This window comes from Cynocephalus volans, chromosome 9 (genome assembly GCF_027409185.1).
Source record: "Cynocephalus volans isolate mCynVol1 chromosome 9, mCynVol1.pri, whole genome shotgun sequence".
Classification (NCBI taxonomy): domain Eukaryota; kingdom Metazoa; phylum Chordata; class Mammalia; order Dermoptera; family Cynocephalidae; genus Cynocephalus; species Cynocephalus volans.
Window position 1 is genome coordinate 98984638 of NC_084468.1, and position 24249 is coordinate 99008886.

Below are 24249 nucleotides of genomic sequence, written 5' to 3' on the forward strand. Positions count from 1 at the left end.
ATTCTGCCTCCTAAGAATATCATTTTGAAGGTATTTTACTTCAAATTTGGGAACATGTGAATCATCTCGTATGTCTAATTCACTTAGGAAACCTAGTTAGCCATGCCAACCTTAGTCATGCCAACCTTTGTCAGTTACTAACCTCTTTGACCTCAGTTTTCTTATATGTATTAGACAACCAGATATCTAAAATCCCTTTTTGTTTTAAAATCGTACACAGCTGTAAGTTAACAATTTCTTAAAGATTATTAATTTATACATATTCATCTCCAGTAGATTTTTTTTTAGAGAGTTGTTATGAGGATAAAAAATAATATGGGTAAGGCAGTTAATGCAATGATTGGTACATAACTGGTGCTTATAACCTTTTATCTATCATCGTCATAATTTTTTATTGTCATCATAATCCCTACTGTTCATAGATGAGACTGTTGGACACAGAGAGGTTAAATGATTTGCCCAAAGCCACACAGCTGGTTAGTAGCAGAACTTAAAGAAAATGAAAACACGGTTAGTCGATTACATACAAATGAGAAACATTTATCCTTTCAACAACTTTAACAGAAAGATTTCCAGTACTCTCTAATAAATGCAATGGCAAGGATACACTTTCAATGTCTTTTGGAAATGCTTTTACTGCATATTTATCTACAGGCATCTGAGACTGCTGCAATAAAATGAGTATCTCAATAAAACAAGTCATATGAAATTTTTTGTTTCCCAGCATGTAAAAAAATTATGTTTAAATTCTATTGTAGTCTACTAAGTATGCAATAGTTAAAAAAAGGTGCATACCTCAATTAAAAAGTTTATTGCTAAAAAATACTAACGATCATCTGTGCCTTCAGTGAGACATATATAACATAATACATATATAACATAAGAATTTTCATTTTAAGCATTTATAAACATTTGTTTAAAAATGTTTGCCCTGGAATTAATTACATTCACAATGCTGTGTAACCATTACCTCTGTCTATTTTCGAAACTTTTTTGTCACCCTGCACATAAACTCTGTACCCATTAAGCATTAACGTCTCATTCTCCTCCCTTCTGCCCCCCGCCCCGGTTTCTGGTAACAGTAATCTACTTCTGCCTCTGAAAACTTTTTTCTTTTTAATTATTTTTTCTTAATTGACCCATGATAATTGTATATATTTATGAATTACAGTTTGATATTTGGGTACATTTACATGTGCAATGATCATATCAGGGTGTTTAGCATATCCATCACCTCAATCATTGTGTCACCTCTTTGTTTTGGGAAGATTCAATATTCTCTCAACTAGCTACTTGAAGTTACACAAAAATTTGTTGTTGGCTGTAGTCTCTCTGTATTTCTATGGAACACTAGATCTTATTCTTCCTATCTCTCTGCAATTTTATCTCCATTGACCACCCTTTCTCCATTCCCTCATCCCCACCTCCCCAAGCAACCACTGTTCTACTCTCTACTTCTATGAGATCATATTTTTTTTTAGCTTCCACGTATGAGTGAGGACATGTGGCATTTCTCTTTCTGTGCCTGGCTTATTTTACTTAGCATTATTTTCTCCAAACTCATCCATGTTGCTGTAAATGGCAGAATTTCATTATTATCCACAGCTGAGTAGTATTCCATTGTGTATATATATCACATTTTCTTTATACAGTCATCCATTGATGGACATTTATGTTGGTTCCAACTCTTGGCTATTGTGTATAGAACCATGATAAATATGGGAGTGCAGGCATCCCTTTGACATGATGATTTCCATTCCTTTGGGTAAATACCTAGTAGTGGAATTGCTGGATCGTATGGTAGTTCTATCTGTAGTTCTTGAGAAACCTCCACACTGTTTTCCATAAAGGCTGCACCAATTTACAGTCCCACCAGCAGTGTAGAAGGGTTCCTCTTCCTCCACATCCTTGCCAGCACTTGTTATTCACTGTCTTTTTGGTAATAGCCACTGTAGCTGGGATGAGATGATATCTCATCATGGTTTTGACTTGTAGTTCTCTGATTAGTGATATTGAGCATTTTTTCATATACCTGTTGCCTTTTGTATGTCATCTTTTGAGAAATGTCAATTCGGCTCATTTGCCCGTTTTTATGACCTATGGCTTTTTAATCATTGTATAAAAAGGACATTCCTATCACATTTGTTAAAAAGTAACAAAATTTATTTAAAGTTCTATATGTTCCAAAAACTGGACTGAATTTTATTTTTGGCTGCACAATAAATGGTATAGAATCGCTCTATTTTTTTCCTCATTAGAAGAATATTTAGCCATTTCTTAGTAAAAAAAAAAAGTTTGCCTCTCTGAATCAAAACTACTGGAAATTCATCTCTCAGAACTTAATAGATTCAAGAAAAAAAGAAAAAAGAAAAACAAAAAAGAAAAGAAAAATGAAGGGATCAGAGTCTGTGTATTCTTGGGTTACATGCTTGAATGGCATCAGCACACTCTCTCCCTCATCATTACGCCACTTCTGAGACCTCGTTTGTTTCTTTCAGAATGGACTCAACGCTCTCCATCTGGCTGCCAAGGAAGGCCACGTGGGTCTGGTTCAGGAGCTGCTGGGAAGAGGGTCCTCTGTGGATTCTGCCACTAAGGTAATGCTCATGCTAGTAGAATTTATTTTCCTTAGGAAAGAAGAAATAATTTAAAGCTGCTTTTCCTGGTTGTACATTTCCAAGGTTTGCTGGAACACCAAGATTCTTAACCATGCTGAACTAAAATTGAAACTGTAAACAGTAAACTTAGCAGAGTTTGAATTGTTTTGTTTAAGGACTTATCAGACATGAGACTGAAGAAATGTGTAAACCTAGTTCCCAGTATTTTGTCTTTCCTTCTTTGATTCACATAGAGGACTAGATTAACGCAATCTTCTGTAGATAATAGCACCTATTTTCCTAAGGTTAATTCATTTTTTAAAAAATAAGTTGACGTGGTAAACTCCTCAATGGAAATGAACAAGTAATTTTCATGCTTCAATTAAATTGATATATCCTTTAATGTATTCATTCAATTTGGCAAGAGAATATGCAGAATCCTTTATAATCTAACGGTAAAGAGATTTTGGATAACAGATTCAATTATTAGGGCAAAATTAGGTTTTATCAATATAATGTGTGTTTGTAAAGAAATTAGACTCATTTTTAAAGAAATGTACAAGTTATTTGGTATACTAGACACTTGCTCCCTTGTTGATCCCTTTAAACTGTTAGGGATTCATCTCATAACAACAGACATTTTAAAAAATAATATCAATGGTGACAAATGTTTATCTTTCCAAGGTGAAACTTTTTTCAGAAATTACTATAGCCAGTCATAGCCAAGCCAGTTGATCAGAGCTGGAGTGTGATAATATGGCTGGAGGAGATGCAGAGAAGTCAGACTATCAAGCCTCTGGACAAAAAAGAATGTGGGAATAAATTAGAAATATGGCAGCTAATCTGGATTTCCAACACCTCATGCATAACTGCCAAAATGTACATTGGTCCTGCTTATAGTATAGTAAACAGCAATTCTAGAAGAAATTTAAAAAACAAAAACAAACAGACACTGTCTGGCAATTCCAAAGAAGTTAAAATATAAGTTCACCGTATGCAATAAATTCCTTACTTTGAACACAAAAGAAAGTAAACATGTTGATTAATATTTCACTTGAGCACATCAAGTAAGTGTTGAACAAATATTTAAAGAATGTCAATTTGAATGTAGATGAAATTATTTGCCTTCTCTGAGTTTTCCATATTAATATAGTATGTTTATTAAACCTACCACCTTTCGGTTGCTTAAGTATTTATTATTGTTTTCATTTTTCCTTTTCTTTAAAGTCTATTGATATTTTAAAATATAGGTTTACTTTTAATTATAGATTAGAAAAAAATTCCAGAAAAAATTCTCATTTAAAAATAAGAAAACTGGGCTCCCCAAATACTAAGTGAGTTGTTAATGGGTCCATGGTGAGCTGGTGGTAAAAAGAGAACTACAGTGCAAACTTTATGGCTCAGAAACTACAGGTTTATGTTTTTTATTTTTATTTTTTTTCTTTTTTATTATTTATTTTAATCACATTGCAGGTGGTTTTTAATCTGTTGGCCTATATTTTATTTTCATGAGAGGTTTAAATTATTTTTCATTGGTGTTTGGTGTTGAAGACAGTAAAATTTTGATGTAGCAAATAGTAGAAATCATTGGTAACATTACGATTCATGTAAAATTTATTTTTTCATTCCTAAAATATTTTGAGCAGCAACCATGTGCCCTAATGACTGGAAACACAACAGTGAGCTAAGTCAGTTTCTCTACCCACTGAAAATCCCTAGGTTTCCTTGAAAGATGAAATAAACTCAATGTTTCAGTAAACTTTTTTTTTTTTTTAACTCATATTTCCTTGCACTAGGACTCTTTAGTTCGTGACTAAATCCCATGAGCCTCATGAGATATTGTTGGGCACACAAGCAAACACATCGCCAATGTTTTGAATCATTAAGAACTCGGTCTTTCTCTGTTCTCAACTCTCCACCAGTATTGTGAAAGATAGAAAAGAAGAACACTATCTAAGATGGCCAATGTTTTTGATGATGAAAAATAATCCCTTCACAAAGTGGGGCAACTGCTTTGATAAAATGACACATTTTAATCAGTTGAAGGAATCAGCAAAGTTGAAAATACCTACACATTTTGATTTTTACAAAACTTGGAAACCTCTAACATTTTCTATTTCGTTTCTCCAAAACAGAAGGGAAATACCGCTCTTCACATTGCATCTCTGGCTGGACAAGCAGAAGTTGTCAAAGTTCTTGTTAAGGAAGGAGCCAATATTAATGCACAGTCTCAGGTATGACATTTAAATTTTCTCTAATGTGAATATATTTAGATTAGAACAGTTTTGTGAAGTTGATATAATGGGTTTAGCTAGATGTTGGAAGATAAATTTATTAGAAATGCTCTGTTATTTACTTTAGCCAAATTATTTTATTAATAAAATTTCTTATTTCTTAGCATATCATATCACTTTTAATGTAACTGAATACTTGACAAATGTAAGTCTATCATTGTCTTTAAGTATTTTTAAAAAGGCTATAATGTGGTTTTTTTTCAGAATGAGTGACATTTGTGAAATGAATTATTCGTGCAAGTTCTGTGTTGCTCTATAAAAGTATTTTCTTTTCCTAAATTTTAAAAATTCTCAAAAGATTAGCATTCTAGTGAGAAATATGCTTTAAAGTGGGAATCACACTACTTTAGTTACCTCACACCCCAAATGTGGGCTTCCCTAAACTGCTAAGGGAAACAGGCAAATTCAAGCCCCACAGCCTTATGATACTTATAATAATAGGAAATGAACCGTGTTAAAATGAAATTAAGAAAAATCTTTAAAAAGTAATTATTTAATCAAAATTATGCTATAAATTGTACTATAAACCTGACTCCTTTTCTTTTTTTTTTTTTTCTGGTAGAAAGGAGGAAAACATAGGAGAACATGTGGTTCTGCACAAAGCTTTGCTCTCGCTCTCTCTTTTTTTTTTTTTTTTTTTTAAATGGCCGCCCCTGGCTGGTATGGGGATCCGAATCCTTAGACCTTGGTGTTACAACACCGCCCTCCAACCAACTGAGCTAACTGACCAGCCGCAGAGGTTTCTGTTGATATCTATTATGTATGTATGTAGCAATTAAGGTGTACATAATAAAATTCCTTCCTTCTCTTTATTTTTCCAGGCCTCTTTAGCTTTTCTGATACAGGCCACATCACAAAGGTTATTGGCAAAATTAGCCAGCTCCTTTCTATCTGATATCTAAGATAACCTCATCAGTTTTCTTTTGAAGGCCATTGTGTAGAAATACCTATTATTTATACTGCTCATTCATTCATCAAGTAGACATGGCTCTATTTGTATAGAAAGAACAAGTTCTAGGCCCAGAAAATGCTAAAGGCAAAGGTTAGAATCAGCCCTATCTTCTTTGATTTTGATTATAAGGAAAAATATGTTGAAATTATACAGATATTATTCATTTTTATCTCTGTAATATCCTACTGCTTTAATTAGTCATAATTCTTTTTTCAAACTTTTAGTTAAATACACATCAGTGTTTTAACATGTGTTGAGGATATGCCTTATTCTAAAACCTTTATTAAATACAATTTTTAAAATGTGGTACCATGTGTTAAGTACACTTGTATATTCTGTAAAGTATGATAGCATCTTAGACTTGGAGACAAAGGACTTGACAAAATATACTGCTTCAAAGTCAGGGATAAAACTTTTCTTACAGCAGGAGAACATTGTTTTGCTTTAGAGTAGAGGTTCTCAGACTTTAGCCTAAATTATAATCACCTGCAACGTTGTTGAAACACACATATATAGGCTCCACTCCAGAGTTTGATTCAGTTCTGAGGTAGAACCTGAGAATTTTCTTTTTTTTTGCAAGTTCTTTAATGCTGCTCATGCTGCCGTTCTAGGCACCACACTTTAAGAATGACTGCTTTAGAGAATGTGAGAGAAAACTGGATATAAGATGTTACAGTAAGATTCACTAAGTATAAATTCAGTTACATACCTGATCAATAGTGTGCTTATGAAGCGTGGAAATGAAAGCCTGGTTTGGTTCAGTTGCCCAGAGGAGATTCTTTCCACTCTACAGGAAATTCACATGTACATTGGTGCTGTTAAAATCTGCATGGTTACTTTTCTCAAAATGACCGGTTGAACACAGTGGTATAAAAGTCGACAGATGGCAAATGCTCTTAGGTAAATGCTTGTTAAAAGCTATGATATCAGTTATTATGCAGTGGTTGGAAATTTATATGCTTTAGAGGCAGTGGTTGGAAATTTATATTCTTTGGAGACTTCAAGGAGAAGAAGCTAAAACCATTTAATTGGTAATTTGCTTTCAGAGTCAATGAGCCTTTTTTAATAGTCACAGCCAGATAATAACAGAACTTAAAAGAAGTTTCATATCATCACTGAGATTAAAATGATCCTTATTTTTCACTGTATACTATTACGTGAATTTAAGATTTATATTGGAGGGAATTCTGATAAATAGCTTCAACCTGGTTTCTATAATAGTGTAAGAAAGTTCTAGAGTGAGGAAAATTAATAATTAAATTTTAGGATGTTTTTCTGAATGCCTGTCATTTGATAATGACATTATTTGCTATATTAAATTTAGGTGTCTATCATTATCAGTTAACAAAAAAATTATTATTACTTAGAATAATTTATAATTCAATGAGTGGAATTAAAATACATGAATTTATATTAAAGGGTTGATTATTTTGCCCCTGTGTGTGAACAAATCTCAAAAGGCATGGTTTTAGGGCCATTGAGGACTGCTATGAGTCCTTCCTCCTATGTGATCCCCCTCACTTCTCTCTTATTTAAGATACAAATTTCTTTATGTGACAACATTGAATGTCAGGTGGATGGGTGGTAGACATGCTCACAGCACCTGGACAGTCACATGCTTTTGAGAACCAGAAAAAGGATGTAGGGATCCCAAACGCACAACATAAACTCTGAGTTTCATACTCAAATTATACCTTCTTCTACATCTTTCCTTTTTTAAAGATTATTTATTATAAGCATATTATTATTATACATCGTGACCTTTCTTTATGCTCTTTACCCAACCTATCCCTCCAACAATCGCCCCCCTCCCCCCCACACCCATGGTTAATATTCTGAAAGTACAAGGAATTGTTTAGGTCTTTCTATCTTCCTTTTTCTTTTTTATTTTTTTGGATGAATAAATCATCTTTATTGAGTATAATTTACTTACAATAAAATGCGCCATTTTGACTGTTCAGTTAAATGGATTTTTTTTTAAATTTTATTTTGTCGATATACATTGTGGTTGATTATTGTTGCCGATCACCAAAACCTCCCTCCCTCCTCCCTCTCCTCCCTCCCCCCCAACAATGTCCTTTCTGTTTGCTTGTCATATCAACTTCAAGTAATTGTAGTTGTTATATCTTCTTCCTCCACCCCCCCGGTTTTCTTTGTGTGTGTGTGTGTGTGAATTTATATATTAATTTTTAGCTCCTACCAATAAGTGAGAACATTTGGTATTTCTCTTCTGTGCCTGACTCGTTTCACTTAATATAATTCTCTTAAGGTCCATCCATGTTTTTGCAAATGGCAGTATTTCATTCGTTTTTATAGCTGAGTAGTATTCCATTGTGTACATGTACCACATTTTCCATATCCACTCATCCAATGATGGACATTTGGGCTGGTTCCAACTCTTGGCTATTGTAAAGAGTGCTGTGATGAACATTGGGGAACAGGTATACCTTCAACTTGATGATTTCCATTCCTCTGGGTATATTCCCAACAGTGGGATAGCTGGGTCGTATGGTAGATCTATCTGCAATTGTTTGAGGAAACTCCATACCATTTTCCATAGAGGCTGCACCATTTTGCAGTCCCACCAACAATGTATGAGAGTTCCTTTTTCTCCGCAACCTCGCCAGCATTTATCGTTCAGGGTCTTTTGGATTTTAGCCATCCTAACTGGGGTTAGATGGTATCTCAGTGTGGTTTTGATTTGCATTTCCCGGATGCTGAGTGATGTTGAGCATTTTTTCATATGTCTGTTGGCCATTTGTATATCTACCTTAGAGAAATGCCTACTTAGCTCTTTTGCCCATTTTTTAATTGGGTTGTTTGTTTTCTTCTTGTAAAGTTGTTTGAGTTCCTTATATATTCTGGATATTAATCCTTTGTCAGATGTATATTTTGCAAATATTTTCTCCCACTCTGTTGGTTGTCTTTTAACTCTGTTAATTTTTCTTTTGCTGTGCAGAAGCTTTTTAGTTTGATATAATCCCATTTGTTTATTTTCCCTTTGGTTGCCTGTGCTTTTGGGGACGTATTCATGAAGTCTGTGTCCAGTCCTATTTCCTGAAGTGTTTCTCCTATGTTTTCTTTAAGAAGTTTTATTGTTTCAGGGTGTATATTTAAATCCTTAATCCATTTTGAGTTGATTTTAGTATACAGTGAGAGTATGGATCTAGTTTCATTCTCCTGCATATGGATATCCAGTTATCCCAGCACCATTTGCTGAAGAGGCAGTCCCTTCCCCAGTGAATAGGCTTGGTGCCTTTGTCAAAGATCAGATGGCAGTAAGTGTGTGGGTTGACTTCTGGATTCTCTATTCCATTGATCAGTGTGTCTGTTTTTAGGCCAGTACCATACGGTTTTGGTTATTATAGCTTTGTAGTATAGCTTAAAGTCTGGTAGTGTTATGCCTCCAGCTTTATTTTTTTTGCTCAGCATTGCTTTGGCTACGCATGGTCTTTTATTATTATATATAAATGTCTGGATAGTTCTTTCCATTTCTGAGAAAAATGTCTGTCGAATTTTGATGGGGATTGCATTGAATTTTTATATCACTTTGGGTAGTATGGACATTTTCACTATGTAGATTCTTCCAATCCAAGAGCATGGGATATCTTTCCATCTTCATGTATCCTCTCTAATTTCTCTCAGCAGTGGTTTGTAGTTCTCATTATAGAGATTTTTCACCTCCTTGGTTAACTCAATTCCTAAGTATTTTATTTTTTTGGTGGCTATTGTAAATGGGCAGGCTTTCTTGATTTCTCGTTCTGCATGTTCACTATTGGAGAAAAGAAATGCTACTGATTTTTGTGTATTGATTTTGTATCCTGCTACTGTGCTGAAATCATTTATCAATTCCAACAGTTTTTTTGTAGAGGTTTTACGTGATATATAGGATCACGTAATCTGCAAACAGGGAAAGTTTGACCTCATCTTTTCCAATCTGGATGCCCTTTATTTCCTTCTCTTCTCTGATTGCTCTGGCTAGTACTTCCAACACTATGTTGAATAGGAGTGGTGAGAGTGAGCATCCTTGTCTAGTTCCTGTTCTTAAAGGAAAAGCTTTCAGCTTTTCCCCATTCAGGATGATATTGGCAGTGGGTTTGGCATATATGGCTTTAATTATGTTGAGATACTTTCCCTCTATACCTAACTTATAGAGGGTCTTTGTCATGAATGAGTGCTGAACTTTATCAAATGCTTTTTCAGCATCTATAGAAATGATCATATGGTCCTTGTGTTTGACTTTATTAATATGGTGTATCACATTTATTGATCTGCGTATGTTGAACCAACCTTGCATCCCTGGGATGAATCCCACTTGATCGTGGTGAATAATTTTACGTATGTGTTGCTGTATTCTGCTTGCTAGTATTTTAGTGAGGATTTTTGCATCTATATTCATCAAGGATATCGTCCTGTAGTTTTCCTTTTTGGTTATATCTTTACCTGGTTTTGGTATCAGGATGATGTTTGCTTCATAGTATGAGTTTGGGAGATTTGCGTCTGTTTCAATCTTTTGGAATAGTTTGTAAAGAATCAGTGTCAATTCCCCTTTGAATGTTTGGTAAAATTCTGCTGTGAATCCATCTGGTCCTGGGCTTTTCTATGTAGGGAGCCTTCTGATAACAGCTTCAATCTCCTTTATTGTTATTTGTCTGTTCAAATTTTCTACGTCTTCATGGTTCAGTTTTGGGAGCTTGTGTGTGTCCAGAAATTTATCCATTTCCTCCAGATTTTCAAATTTGTTGGCGTATAGTTATTTATAGTAGTCTCGAATGATTCCTTGTCTTTCAGATGAATCAGTTGTAATATTGCCTTTTTCATTTCTAATTTTTGTTATTTGAGTCTTCTCTCTTCTTTTTTATGTTAGCCATGCTAATGGTTTGTCAATTTTATTTATCTTTTCAAAAAACCAACTTTTTGATTCATTGATCTTTTGAATTGTTTTTTGCGTTTCAATTTCATTCAGTTCTGCTCTGATCTTAATGATTTCTTTCTGTCTGCTAACTTTAGGTTTGGATTGTTCTTGTTTTTCTAGTTCTTTAAGGTGAAGTGTTAGGTTGTTCACCTGCCATCTTTCCATTCTTCTGAGGTGAGCATTAATGCAATAAATTTCCCCCTTAATACTGCTTTTGCAGTATCCCACAGGTTTTGGTATGATGTATCATTATTTTCATTAGTTTCAATAAATTTTTTGATTTCCTGCTTGATTTCTTCTTGGACCCATATGTCATTAAGTAGAATGCTGTTTAATTTCCATGTGTTTGTATAATTTCCAGAGTTTCATTTGTTATTAATTTATAGTTTTAATCCATAGTGGTCTGAGAAAATACATGGGATAATTCCAATTTTTTTGAATTGATCGAGACTTGATTTGTGACCTAATATGTGATCTATCCTGGAGAATGATCCGTGTGCTGATGAGAAGGATGAGTATTCTGAGGTTGTTGGATGGAATGTTCTGTAGATATCTGCCAATTCCAATTGGTCTAGAGTCTTGTTTAGATCTTGTGTTTCTCTACTGATTCTTTGCCTAGATGATCTGTCTAATATTGACAGTGCGGTGTTCAGGTCCCCTGCAATTATGGTATTAGTGTCTATTTCCTTCTTTAGGTCTAATAGAGTTTGTTTTATAAATCTGGCTGCTCCAACATTGGGTGCGTACATATTTATGATTGTAATGTCTTCTTCATGGATCAGTCCTTTTATCATTAAGTAGTGTCCCTCATTGTCTCTTTTTATGGTTTTTAGTTTAAAGTCTATTTTGTCCGATATAAGAAGAGCTACTCCTTTTTAATCCAGTCAGCCAGTCTGTGTCTTTTGATTGGGGAATTTAAGCCTTTACATTAAGAGTTGTTATTGAAAGGTGTTGATTAATTCCTAGCATTTTATTGGTTGTTTGGTTGTCTTAGGTGTCTTTTGTTCCTTGCTTTCTGATTTACTGTTTGGTTTCTGTGTTTTTTGGTTCCTTAGGTTGTAGATAGCATTTTTGTTTGTTTGTTTTCTCTTCATGAATGCCCTTTTTATTATACTCGTGGGTTTTGATTTTTCTTGGGTTTTTATGGCAGTGGTAGATATTTTTCAGGAACCAAACCCAGTACTCCCTTGAGGATTTCTTGTAAGGGTGGTCATGTGGTAGTGAACTCCTGCAGTTTTTGTTTGTCTGAGAAATATACTATTTGCCCTTCATTTCAGAAGGATAGCCTTGCAGGGTAGAGTATTCTTGGCTGGCAATCTTTGTCTTTTAGTATTTTGAAAATATCATCCCATTCCTTTCTAGCTTTTAGGGTTTGTGATGAAAAGTCTGATGTTAGCCTGATTGGGGCTCCCTTATAGGTGATTTGACGCTTCTCTCTTGCAGCTTTTAAGATTCTCTCTTTGTCTCTGAGTTTTGCCAATTTGACTATAACATGTCTTGGAGAAGGCCTTTTTGGGTTGAATACGTTTGGAGATCGTTGAGCTTCCTGGATCTGAAGATCTGTGATTTTTCCTATACTTGGGAAGTTTTCTGTCACTATTTTGTTGAATATGTTTTCAATGCAATCTCCGTTTTCCTCCCCTTCTGGAATACCCATGACTTGGATATTTGAGTGCCTAAGGTTGTCTGATATCTCTCTCAGATTTTCTTCAATGTCCTTGATTCTTTTTTCTTTCTTTTTGTCTGCTTGTGTTATTTCAAACAACCCATCTTCAAGTTCAGAGGTTCTCTCTTCATCTTCGACAAGCCTGCTGGTTAAACTCTCCGTTGTGTTTTTTACTTCGCTGAATAACTTCTTCAGTTTAGCAAGTTCTGCTACACTTTTTTTCAGGACATTGATTTCCTTGTACATTTCCTCTTTCAGGTCCTGTATACTTTTCCTCGTTTCATCAAGATGTCTAGCTGAGTTTTCTTGTATCTCATTCAGTTTCCTTTGAATTATCACTCAAAATTCCTTGTCAGTCATTTCAAGAGCTTCTTGTTCTATAGGATCTAGAGTTTGAGATTTATTAACTTTTGGTGGTGTACTTTCTTGATTTTTTGTATTTCTGGTATCTTTTTTTTGATGTTTATTCATTGTGGCAGGGGGTTTCACACTCCACCAGTTTGAGACTATTGACTAACTAAGATGTTGCTGTGGTTGCCAATTTGGTATGCCTACCTCCATGACTGCTCAGTTGGCCTCTAGTACCTTCTGTGTGTGGTTACCTCGGGTCTTGGGCCTCTCCGGGGAGCCACCTCTCTGGTCAGCTTGGACTCTGCTGGGCTGCTGGATCACGGAGCAGTACCGCAGGGTCTGTGGTCTCTGCTGAGCTTCCACTTCCTGTGCAGGACTTCTCCCTGTTCTGTGCGCTCTGGCCCAGGCTGCTGGATCATGCAGTGGTGGCCCCACAGGGTGTGTGGTTTCTGTCGAGCCGCCGCCTCCCTAGCCGTTCATCTCCCCACTCTGTGTGCACTAGGCTGGGCTGCTGGATCTCGCAGTGGCTGCCCGCAGGGTGTGTGTTTTCTGCCGAGTCTCCGCCTCCCTAGCCGGACGTCTCCCCGCTCTGTGCGCACTGGCCTGGGCTGGGACGTGTCTTCTGCAACCCTTGTCTATCAGCTGGGCCTTCAAGACCCTGCTCGTCACCGCCTCGCCCAGGAAGCCTACCAGGTTTCTGCTAGGTGCAGACGACCGGTCGCTCTGGGTGCCTTTGTAGCACTGTGTAGATCTTTCTCGGGACTTATCACCTTCCTCCTGGTATCGCTGTTATTTGTGTATTTGTCTTATCTCCCACACCAGAGCCTGAGCTCCTCGGGGGAGGAGCCCGCAGCACACGGTTCACCTTTGAATCCCCCCGATGCGGACCAACTCCGGTGCCCACCCACAGTCAGCTCTCCGGCAGGTTCAAGCGAACTCAGGAACGCTCTGACCACACTCTTCCTAACCAGAAATCGGTTAGGCGTTTTTCCAAACTGGTGGCCGCAGAGATGGTATCTGCCTCCCGGTAACAGGAAGTTTACTGGGGGCCGGAGCCCAGGGTGCGGTGGAGTGACAGTTGGCCCTGCCCATACTTCCTTGCCCTCCCGACACTGGCTGGCGACGCCCCACGCCACCAGCCCTGCCAGAGTACCGCCGAGGGAGTGGGAGGGGAGTCCGGCCCGCAGGCCCCGGGAAGCCCCGCGCCAGGGTAAGCAAGTGGGAAGGCTCAGTGAGGAGCCGAGCCGGGCAAGGAGGACAGGCCTGGCCAAGCCGGGCTGGAGCCGCCACCACCTGAGAAAATGGAGGCAGCCCCAGGGCCGGTGAGTGGCCCGGTGGGGCAGGCAGAAGCAGAGTGGGCGTCCGCCCCCCAAGCAGGGCCAGGCTGGGGGTCACTCACGGGGCTGGGCCAGGCTGGGCGGCTAACTCTCTGCCTCTTCGTTGTCGCCGTCCCCGTCCTCGGCCGCCGCCACCTCGGGCTGCTCACTCGGTCCCGCGGTGCAGCTCGGGCGCTCCCAGGAATCTTCTTTTATGCTGGCCTGAAACCTTGAATCCTGAATAGGGCAGCTGGCCGCTGCAGCTAAGAAACAGTTCTTTTCCTGCTCCACACTTCAAAGCTGTTGCCTGTAAACGAGGCAGCCTCTCCTGCCAAGGGCAAAGTGGCAGTCAGCCCCCACGACCGGCCACCAGCAGCGGTCCTCCCTTAAGAGACGGCAAGAGGAAGGTCCACAAGTTTCCCGGCTGCCTAAGGCCCAGTGGCCGCCTTTTCCACCTCAGCTACTCAGTGCCAACCACCACAGCCACCGCCATCTTAGGATCCCTGGAAAGATTTTTTCCCCTTTTTCTTTTTTTCTTTCTTCCTTAGCACCCAGTTATAAGTGAGAATATGCGGTATTTCTCTTTCCTTGTCTGACATATTTCACTTAACATAATTTTGTCCAGACTCATCCATGTTGCTGCAAATGGCAGAATTTCATTCTTTTTTATGGATGAGTAGTATTCCATTATCATATATACTACATTTTCCTTATCCGGTCATCCATCAATGGACATTTAGGTTGGTCCCATATCTTGGCAGTTGTAAATAGAACTTCAGTGAACATGGGAGTGCAGGTATCCCTTCAACATTATGATTTCCATTCTTTTGGATATATCCCCAGTAGTGGGATTGCTGGATCATATGGTAGTTATATCTGCATTGTTTGAGGAACCTCCATACTGTTTTCCATAATGGCTGTACTAATTTACAGTCCCACCAACAGTGCAGAAGAGTTCCCCTTCCTCTGCATCCTACCCAGCATTTGTTGTTTTTGTTCTTTTTAACAATGGTCATTGTAACTAGGGTGAGATGATATCTCAATGTGGTTTTGGTTTTCATTTCTCTGATGACTAGTGATGTTGAGCATTTTTTTCATATACCAGTAGGCCATTTGTATGTCTTCCTTTGAAAAGTGTCTATCCATCTCCTTTGCCTATTTTTTAATTGGATTGTTTTTTTACTGTACAGTTATTTGAATTCTTTATATTTTCTGGATATTACTCCCTTGTCAAATGTATACTTCGCAAATATTTTCTCCCATTCCATACGTTGTTTTTCTGCTGTGTTGATTGTTTCCTTTGCTGTGCAGAAGCTTGTTAATTTGATATAGTCTCATTTGTTTATTTTTTCTTTTGTTGTTTGTGCTTTTGGGATCTTACTCATAAAGACTTTGTCCAGTCCCACTTCCTGGAGTGTTTCCCCTTTCTACCTAAAGCAATCTACAGATTCAATGCAATCCCCAACAAAATGCTAATGTCATTCTTCACAGAAACAGAAAAAGCAATGCTAGCATTCATATAGAACTTCAAAAGACCCTGAAAAGCCAAAGTAATCCTAAGCAAAAAAAATTAAGCTGGAGGCATAACACTACCCAACTTCAAATTATATTACAAAGCCAAAGTAACTAAAGCAGCATGGTACTAGCATAAAAGCAGACAATCGCATCGATGGAACAGAATAGAAAACCTGGGAATCAACCCACAGACTTACAGCCAACTGATCTTTGACAAAGGCAACAAGAACATAAATTGTGGAAAAGACTGTCTATTCAATAAATGGTGCTGGGAAAATTGGACTTCTATATGTAGAAGAATGAAATTGGACTTGCACCTCTCACTGTATACCAAAATCAACTCAAAATGGGTTGAAGTCTTATAAGACTTGAAACCATAAAAATCGCTTAAGGAAAACATAGGGGAAACACTTCTGCATCTTTCTAAGAACATAATTCAAGGGACTGAAATGCAGAATAATCTGAAATTATAGGAGCATTGATGACTGCATAGTGCTTTGCCTTTGACAAACTTCAAGTTACATGGAAAAGGACCACTAAAGTTATTTTTTAATTAAGAAGGTAAGAAACTCTCTGAAAAGCTCCAAGGAATAAATGTTTAGTAAAATTCTGGAGTTCATAGGTTATAGAGAAGTACACATTTATGGATTTTTCTGCATTCTCTACATAAACTGTGAGATCTATGTGAGGCTTACCTCCACATGACACAGTGCCAATTTTGGTAGACAGTGTCCTTAATTCATGAAGAGTTCCACAACACCAGCAGGATCAATTTAAGTACTCTAAATGGAATCATGTAATTGATAGAATAACAAGAAACAAATGTTTATTTACATTTCTGTTTTCAGCAGTGGTAGCAATGTGGTCTCTACTGAGCCAGTTCTCAGAGAGATTTTAAGTGTTGCTTTGACCATTTAGCTCTCTGGCTTTGTTCTTTTGTCTCCTGGATTCAGTGGCGTGGAGGTCTCATTAAGACCTCAGGGAAGTCCATTTTGGTGGAATAATTGGACTGGAAGTCAAATTGGAGTGAGCTGAGAAATGTTATTTGCCATGAGGATGGTTGCATGCTTTCTGAAAATACGATAATTTCTAGACATCTTTAATAAGCGTCTTAACAGCCTCTAAACAATCCTATAAGGGCATCTGTAACCTGTAAATCTATTGGACTGAGAGACATGATCTCTAAGAAAATTGTTCCAATTCTATATTATCAAAGGAAGTATACTTTGAAAAATTTTTTTAAATATTCTCAGTCATGAGTTTCCTTAAATACTTGTAGCCTTTTTTGTTGACTTTTTGCCTGTTGATATTTTCCTATATCACGTTTACTTACTTATTTATTTCTTAATTTATTTTTGATTTTTGATTTTTGATTTTTTTGGCAGCTGGTCAGTACAGGGATCAAACCCTGGACCTTGGTGTTATCAGCACTATGTTCTAACCAACTGAGCTAACTGGCCAGTCCCTCAGATTTATTTTTTTAATGTATGTCTATAATTTCTTCTAGATGGTAAACTTCTTGGGAGCAGATTATTTTTTTATACGTTTTTTATGGTTTAGGATTTTGCATAATACCTTTCACATATATGACTGGAGGCTGAAAATGCACATGTATACTTTTTATTTATAAGAATTAGCTTTATAGTATATTCCAATCATTCCTAACAGGTAGACATTAATATTAATAATAATACAAGTAATAATGTTTACTGCCAGGAACTGTCTCTGGTGCATTGTATATATGATCTCTTTTGATCTTCATCTATTCTGTCATTATTGATGACAAACTGAGACTCAGATGGTTCATTTACTTGCCCACAGCTTCAACCCCAGACAACATTGCTTCTCGTAGTTCTCATAACAGCTCTGCCTTCCATACAGACCTCAAAGAATAATTTTTAACATTCTTTTTCTTCTAAGCCAAACCCTGTATATGTTCAAATAAGCTGATTCTCCTGAAGGTTTATGGTGAAAATTCTTCATTTAGTATTTTCTATGAACTGTAAATGCTGTAGCTCTACAAAATGTTCAAAACATGAAAAAGATTTTGCTGTTGCCAGCAAGGAAATCCATCCTTAGAATTTTCCTCTTTTAATTTTCTCTACAAAAAATGTGACTTTTAGTTTTCATACAAGAGTATTTTTCCTTTAGATCTTTAGTATATTCTCTAAATATAAAATAATTAAAATCAGAATAACTACTGTAAAGCAAAGTTACCCTAGAAATATCCATTCATTGTTTTTTTTGTTTTTTTTTTTACAAAGCGAACTAGTTTATATTATGTATATTTTTCCACAACTAAAAAAAAAAAAAAAGTAAACTGGATTCCAGACTAGGTACTATCTCCGGACAGCAGAAACTAAGGAAAATTATGGAACATGACTATGGTAAAGATCTCTATCCTTTAGGAAAATGTGATTTCATTAGAAGGGAAGGACTAGAAGCTGTCAAGAGGCTTCTCAAGAAGTGTGTGTGCAGGGAGCTCAGTCCGTATTGGAAAAGATTCCATGTGTCACAAAACTACAGCCTGATAATAATATCTTGCATTCAGACTCTTAATTTTAAAGTGTATTTTATTTGTTATTTAGTGTCATTCTATCTTTACAATTAAGTGGATCAGCAATAACTATTCTCATTTTAGATATGGGAAAATTTATGACACAAATAAGGAAACCAAGGTCTCATAACAAATTAGTGATGCAGCCACAAACTCATGGTCATTTGGTATGGACCCCTTCCTTCCAAATAATTCTCAGCATTGTTCATTGTTTCCCATTAAACTGTTTTTACATCTTCTGCCTCTACTGGGGAAATCTAAAACCCTGCTTACCTCCTATGAGAGCTAGGCCCATGGCTTAGATGCCATTAATTCTCTGCTTGTCTGGGCACTCAGATGCTGGGATAACTAAAAGCATTCCACAAAATATTTACTAGTAAGTAAAGGGATTCAGGTGCACTGTGAGGTCGTATCCGTAATCTGGATTTCATTCAACCGTCCATTCCCTTAGACTGTTCTTTAACCAAACACGATTTTTAACGTGTCTAAGACTAGAATACAATTTCTGAAATATTATCTATCTCTACATTCTTCTACTTGTTCTTGAAAATTTTTGTGCTTCAGTTCTAGAAGTAGAGCTTTTATTTTTTCTTTTTTGCCTTTTCATCTTATTTTAATGGCAAGTGAGTTCAAATAAATGTCATTTGGTATTCTTGATATCATGTTTTACTGAAAACTTATTTCTAGTTTTCATGATTCCTTTTGCCTTTTTTATGAACAGTATTCTTTGTTCTTTCGATCCTGGAAATTTTATTCCAAAAGACTTTCCTATTTGTAATTCCAACATGATTAGGCTATTATTTGATTAGTTTTCAGATTTTCTACAGACCATGGCTATTAATGCCAGTTGCAAGATTATTCCACTATTGGTCACACCCCTAGAATTTTGGGGGTGGATGCACCCATTACATGCAATGATAAATGTTTTTTTCAGGTCTGCTTCCAATCGTTTTCTCTTCATTGGCCCTAACTCATTGTCACAAATAACTTGAGTTGGACTGTGAAGAGGAAGAAAGCCTACACAGTTGGCCAGCATGCCCATCACCCTGAATTGCTTCCATATGGTCACAGAGCCATCTTTGGCTCTCGAAGCAGAAACTCATAATGGAACATCCCATCCAGTCATGTGCACACGCGCGCGCGCACACACACACACACACACACACACACACACACACACACACACTGTAGAAAATGGGATCTATGGTCACAGATTAAAAAAAACGGCTTTGTCTTCAGGGCTTTTTTTTTTTTTCCTAAATATATACATATGTTTTTTTCTTAATAAGAGTCTTGGGTTTTTTGTTTTGTTTTGTTTTTTAATTGGGAGTGTTACTATTTGTAATTGAAATGCTTTGAAGTTCAGATGAGGGCAGGTACTTGCATTTTACCAGGAATAAGAAAGAAGTAAAGATATTTGTGTTATGTTTTTGACTCTGAAAATCAGTCTATTGGGTGATTATAAGTTTGCAAGAGCATCTGTGTTCCTCAGCAGTGCAAGTAAAATGAAATATGCTTTCTCTAATTTTTCATTCTCCAATATGCTTAGAGAAATGATGAGAATTGATGTCCTTGAAATTTTGCCTAGAAACTGGCATTATTAGTATCCCCTATTCTAGAACTCCAACATTAAAATTACTGGTCTGCTAAATACACACACACATACACTTGAAAAGACATCATAATATTTTCTTTTCATTTACAGTAAAATAAAGCAATTTTTCAACTTTTGAAATAAAATTAATACAGCTATATTTTGTCTTTATGCTCCTTTATCTGGGGACAGATGGTGGAAAGGCTGAAGCCTCGCTGTCATTTTGTCTTGAAATTTGAATGAATTATGGCAAAGACATCATCAAATGTAAAATCTTTAGTAGATGTACCATTCATTTATCACTTCACAAGCCAATCGAAGTCGAATATTACATTTTAAAGGAATTAAAGTTGTAGTCAGGTTAAGATTTGCAGGGAGAAAAGTAAATGGCAAAGATGGCTTTAAATTTCTGTTAATAGGAACAGAATTCAAATTTCACATAAAAAGCCCTTTTTCTCTCCTGAATTAAAACAGAGAATAAGCTACCCTGGTAGTAAATGGTTAAAATACTCCCTCTTTCTTCAGATCACAGCACCACTGTGTACATTCTACAGAGGTGATAATCTCATCCCTTGGAAGTAATTTTTTCATGGGCTTCCAAGACACCACACTCTCCAGGTTTTCCTCCCACATTTCTGGATACTTCCCCCTTCTCCTTACTGGCTCCTCCTCAGCTTCCTGACCTCTAAAAGTTGGAGTGCCCCAAGGCTCAGCCCTTGAACCTCTTCTAGTTTTCATAAACGCGCACTCTTCAGGTGACTTTTTCTAGTTTTGTGGTTTTGAATACTATCCATACACAGAATGCACCGAAATTTATGTCTCTGGCCAAAATCTCTTTTCTGGACCCCAGACTCATATATCCAACTGCCTACTCAATATCGTAGATATCACATAGATGAATAAATCATAATATGTTCTAAACTGACTTCCTGATTATTTCTTCAAACCTGCTCATCACACCGTCTTCTTCATCTCAGTTAATGAAACTTCAACTTTCATTCTTCCCATCACAACCTCAGCCTCCATTCCTGAATCCTCTCTTTTGCTATCCTCCTACATTTTTAAATCCATACAAAATCAGGTCTGTCTTTAAAATATATCCAGAATGCAACCACTTCTCACCATCTCTCTTGCCCTTTGCTGTAGTGTAAAATAGCTCATCTCTCACCTAAAGTATGAGAGAGAGAAAGAAAGAGAGAACAGGAAAGAACTGAGAACTATTTAACTATATATATCAAAACCTTTTAAGCAGATGGGAGATTTGCAACTTCTATTCACAGGTGATCATAATCTGTCTGACTAGGAAAGGATTCTTGCATCAATGTGAACACAATGTATTTGAGCTAATGATAAACATTACAAAGGTCATGGATTTGTTCATTGTTGTTATTCGTAACTCACAAACTTTTGACAATTGGACTTAAAGACTAGAAGTGGACTTTTCCTTCTTTCTTCTAATGTGCCATTGATTAATAATCAAATGGCTTGCGTTTTGGAGCAAGGGTCCACATACATCAGCTTGGATTGATGTTTTGGTGTTCTAATTTTTTGAAGTTTGAAAATCTTTCATTCTTCTAAAGTAGCACTGTGTTTTGTGCTTTAACAAAAATTGTAGAGGCAATAGTATATAGACAGTGATTATCTGTTTGGAAGATAAGTCTCCTATGGATGAACTCTTAAATATCTTGCTTTATTTTGGAGGTGTGAGTCCCTTATGTTCTCCACATACTCATATTATGCTCTTCAGTAAATTAAATTATTGTAGTTTAGAACTGGAAGGTGTATTAGAGACATTACAGGAACACGAATGAGGCCGTGCGTCTTTCCCAAAGTCATGTTGGTAACCCTTGTCTTCTGATAGCTGGTTAAAATACTCCATGTTTGAGGTATTTATCTGTCTGTCTGCCTGTCTGCCTGTCTGTTTGTTGATCTCATCTTCACAAGTAACATGGATGTATTCTTTAACAATTGGAATAATGCAAAAGTATGTGGAACAAAAAGTATGATTCTCCCTTCCCAACTCCCAACTGCTGTGGCTTTCCTCAGAAGTAGTCATTTTTTAGCTCCTTTCTCCATAGTAAAATTCTCTTTATACTCTATTATGATGCTTTATAAGCGATTATATCTTTATTGTTCCTTAAAGGGATTTTTCCAGGTATCTATGTCTAAAACCCTAAAAAGCATTACTTTCTCTATTTTATAGAGAGGAAACTGAGAGTTTAGGTAACTACCTGTAGACCCAAAGTGATTTTCTTTATATCTGGAACATTGACTAATTATATAATCACTCTTGAAAGGTGAAAATTAGAATCTGTATTGTGTCTTAGTTCTTCGAAGACTCCATATTTGGTGCAATTCCTAATAATTCTTTTTCAAGTTGTTATTATTACCCATATCTTTAGTATGTATTTCCTTTCTTACTTGGGAAGAGATGCACTGCCCAATAATTATCTGAACATGATAAATATAAATTTGTTTACAAATATGTTATACTTTTAACTATAGCTACCTATGTATGTGTTATAATTGGAATCCTCTGATTCTTTCTATTCTTTAATTCTACTTTTAAAGCCATGAAAAAGAAGAGAAGTCTTTTAAGACTTTAAAATTGGCAGTGATCCCTTTTGACATTGTTCGAGGTGGGCAGCATATTGAAATGGATGAGAATACAAGCTCTGGAGCTAGGTCGTCAAATCCAGAGTTCCAGTGCCAACTCTTTTACTTTTTACTCAAGTAACTGTGCCTCAGTGTCCTCATCTGTAATAGGAGGATTATAATAGTACCCCACACAAATGGTTGTTGTGAGATTAACCCATGTAAAGCACTTAAAACAATGTCTGGCAATTGTAAGAGCTGAATGACTGTTAGCTGTTGTCATTACCAAATTAAGTGATGGTGCATCCATGCAAGACCAGCTATTCTGCATGCCCACTGCTGCCTGTTCTTTGCACAGTGGAGAACATAAAGGCAGTCTGTGTGACTGGCTTGTTTTGCAATCTCCCTAGAATACTGTCAATTTGGGTACATGAAATTGCATTAGATACTAGAAACAGAAGCCTGTGGACCTTTAACTAATTTAATAGTCAGGACAGTTAGAGCATAGACAATGATATTCTAAAGACACTTGAAGCTTCAGACTAAAGGAAAAAAGAATGAGAATTCTCATCTTAAATATTCTGAATGGTGAAAATAGAAGTTCAACTAACAAAATGTGGTTTAATTGATATTATTTTTGAAAGTCACTTTTAGAGGGTAATTCCAAATGTGGGAAATTCTAAATAGAATATCGTAAATCTAAAATGTATTATATGTCCTTTTGCTTATAATACAATGGTAAAATGATTTTTGAAGTGTCTATTATATAATATTAGTATACCTTAGTATCAGGTTTTAATGAGGGTAAAGTTGCAAGTTTGAAAGTGTAGAGAAACAACTTTAAATTGTTATTTTAAAAATGTTTAGTGTTCTTGATCTATATGGATTAGTGTTCTTTAAATATAAAGTTCCATGCAACACCTACTCTGTGGGGAGATACTATATGGGCAGCTGTCTCAAAAATAAGTTTTGAGAAGGACTAATTGGCGGTACTTTTATGGATCAATGTAGTTATCCACTATAATACAAATTTTGATCTAATATTTTAATATTTTAAATGATGAATTTAAATATGTATTTAAATTAATAGACTTAATTTAAAATTTAATAGCATTAAAAAAAATTACTCAGCTAGGAATATCAGGCTGCTTCCAGAGGAAATACATCAAAAACTACTAAAAACATCAGTATTCTCATTAAAGCCAGTAACAAGAAAAAGATTCTTCTTAGTGATACTATTCAACATTGCACTCAAGCCACAGCTAAGGCAATGAAAAGAGAGAAAGAGATAAGAATATGAATGGAAAAGAAAAAGACAAAAATGTTGTTGTATATAGGAGATATGGTTATTTAAATAGGCGATCCAAAAAATCTACAAATATTTTCAAAAATTAAAGTATTTTTGCATTCACTAATTTATTAAGAGCCCAATGCCTGCATAATTCTGTACTATATATCACAGAGTTGTTCTTTCATGGAATTTGGCTAAGATTTTCTTCAGTCTGAAGGCTGAAATGAATTATCCTCTGGAAAAGTTAACACTAAAACAAAGTGCTAAGTTTCATATTTAAGAATGGTAGACTAGGACTTTAAATATCCTATATAAAATTAGATTTGTGAAGCATTGGTTAAAGCTTCATCAGACTGTGCTTGCTTGACCAACTTCAACTATATTTTCTATTCTTCTGAAATAATGATAATAGTTTTTATTTAACCATTTTAAAGGTCACAAAATCATATCACTCGGAAAGTACAGATGTTTTCATTTGCAAACAGCAGCCCTTTAAATTTTTCCATTTTCAGGAATTGAAACACATATGAACCAACAGTTTCACCAGAAGACATTGATTAACTCTATTGTGCAGGAGACTCTCCTGTATGCTGTCTAAACATAACT

General features: G+C 36.3%; 1 protein-coding gene across 4 annotated transcripts in view; it reads left to right on the forward strand.

The window, feature by feature from the left end:
* The window catches only part of ANK2 (ankyrin 2), a 249644-nt gene that overhangs the window by 57198 nt on the left and 168197 nt on the right, over positions 1-24249 (forward strand). For all 4 annotated transcript variants that reach the window (XM_063108814.1, XM_063108813.1, XM_063108815.1 and 1 more), the window contains exons 3-4: positions 2499-2597; positions 4733-4831. In XM_063108814.1, the coding sequence (XP_062964884.1) occupies positions 2499-2597; positions 4733-4831 (198 nt within the window). The remainder of the gene's footprint in view (positions 1-2498; positions 2598-4732; positions 4832-24249) is intronic.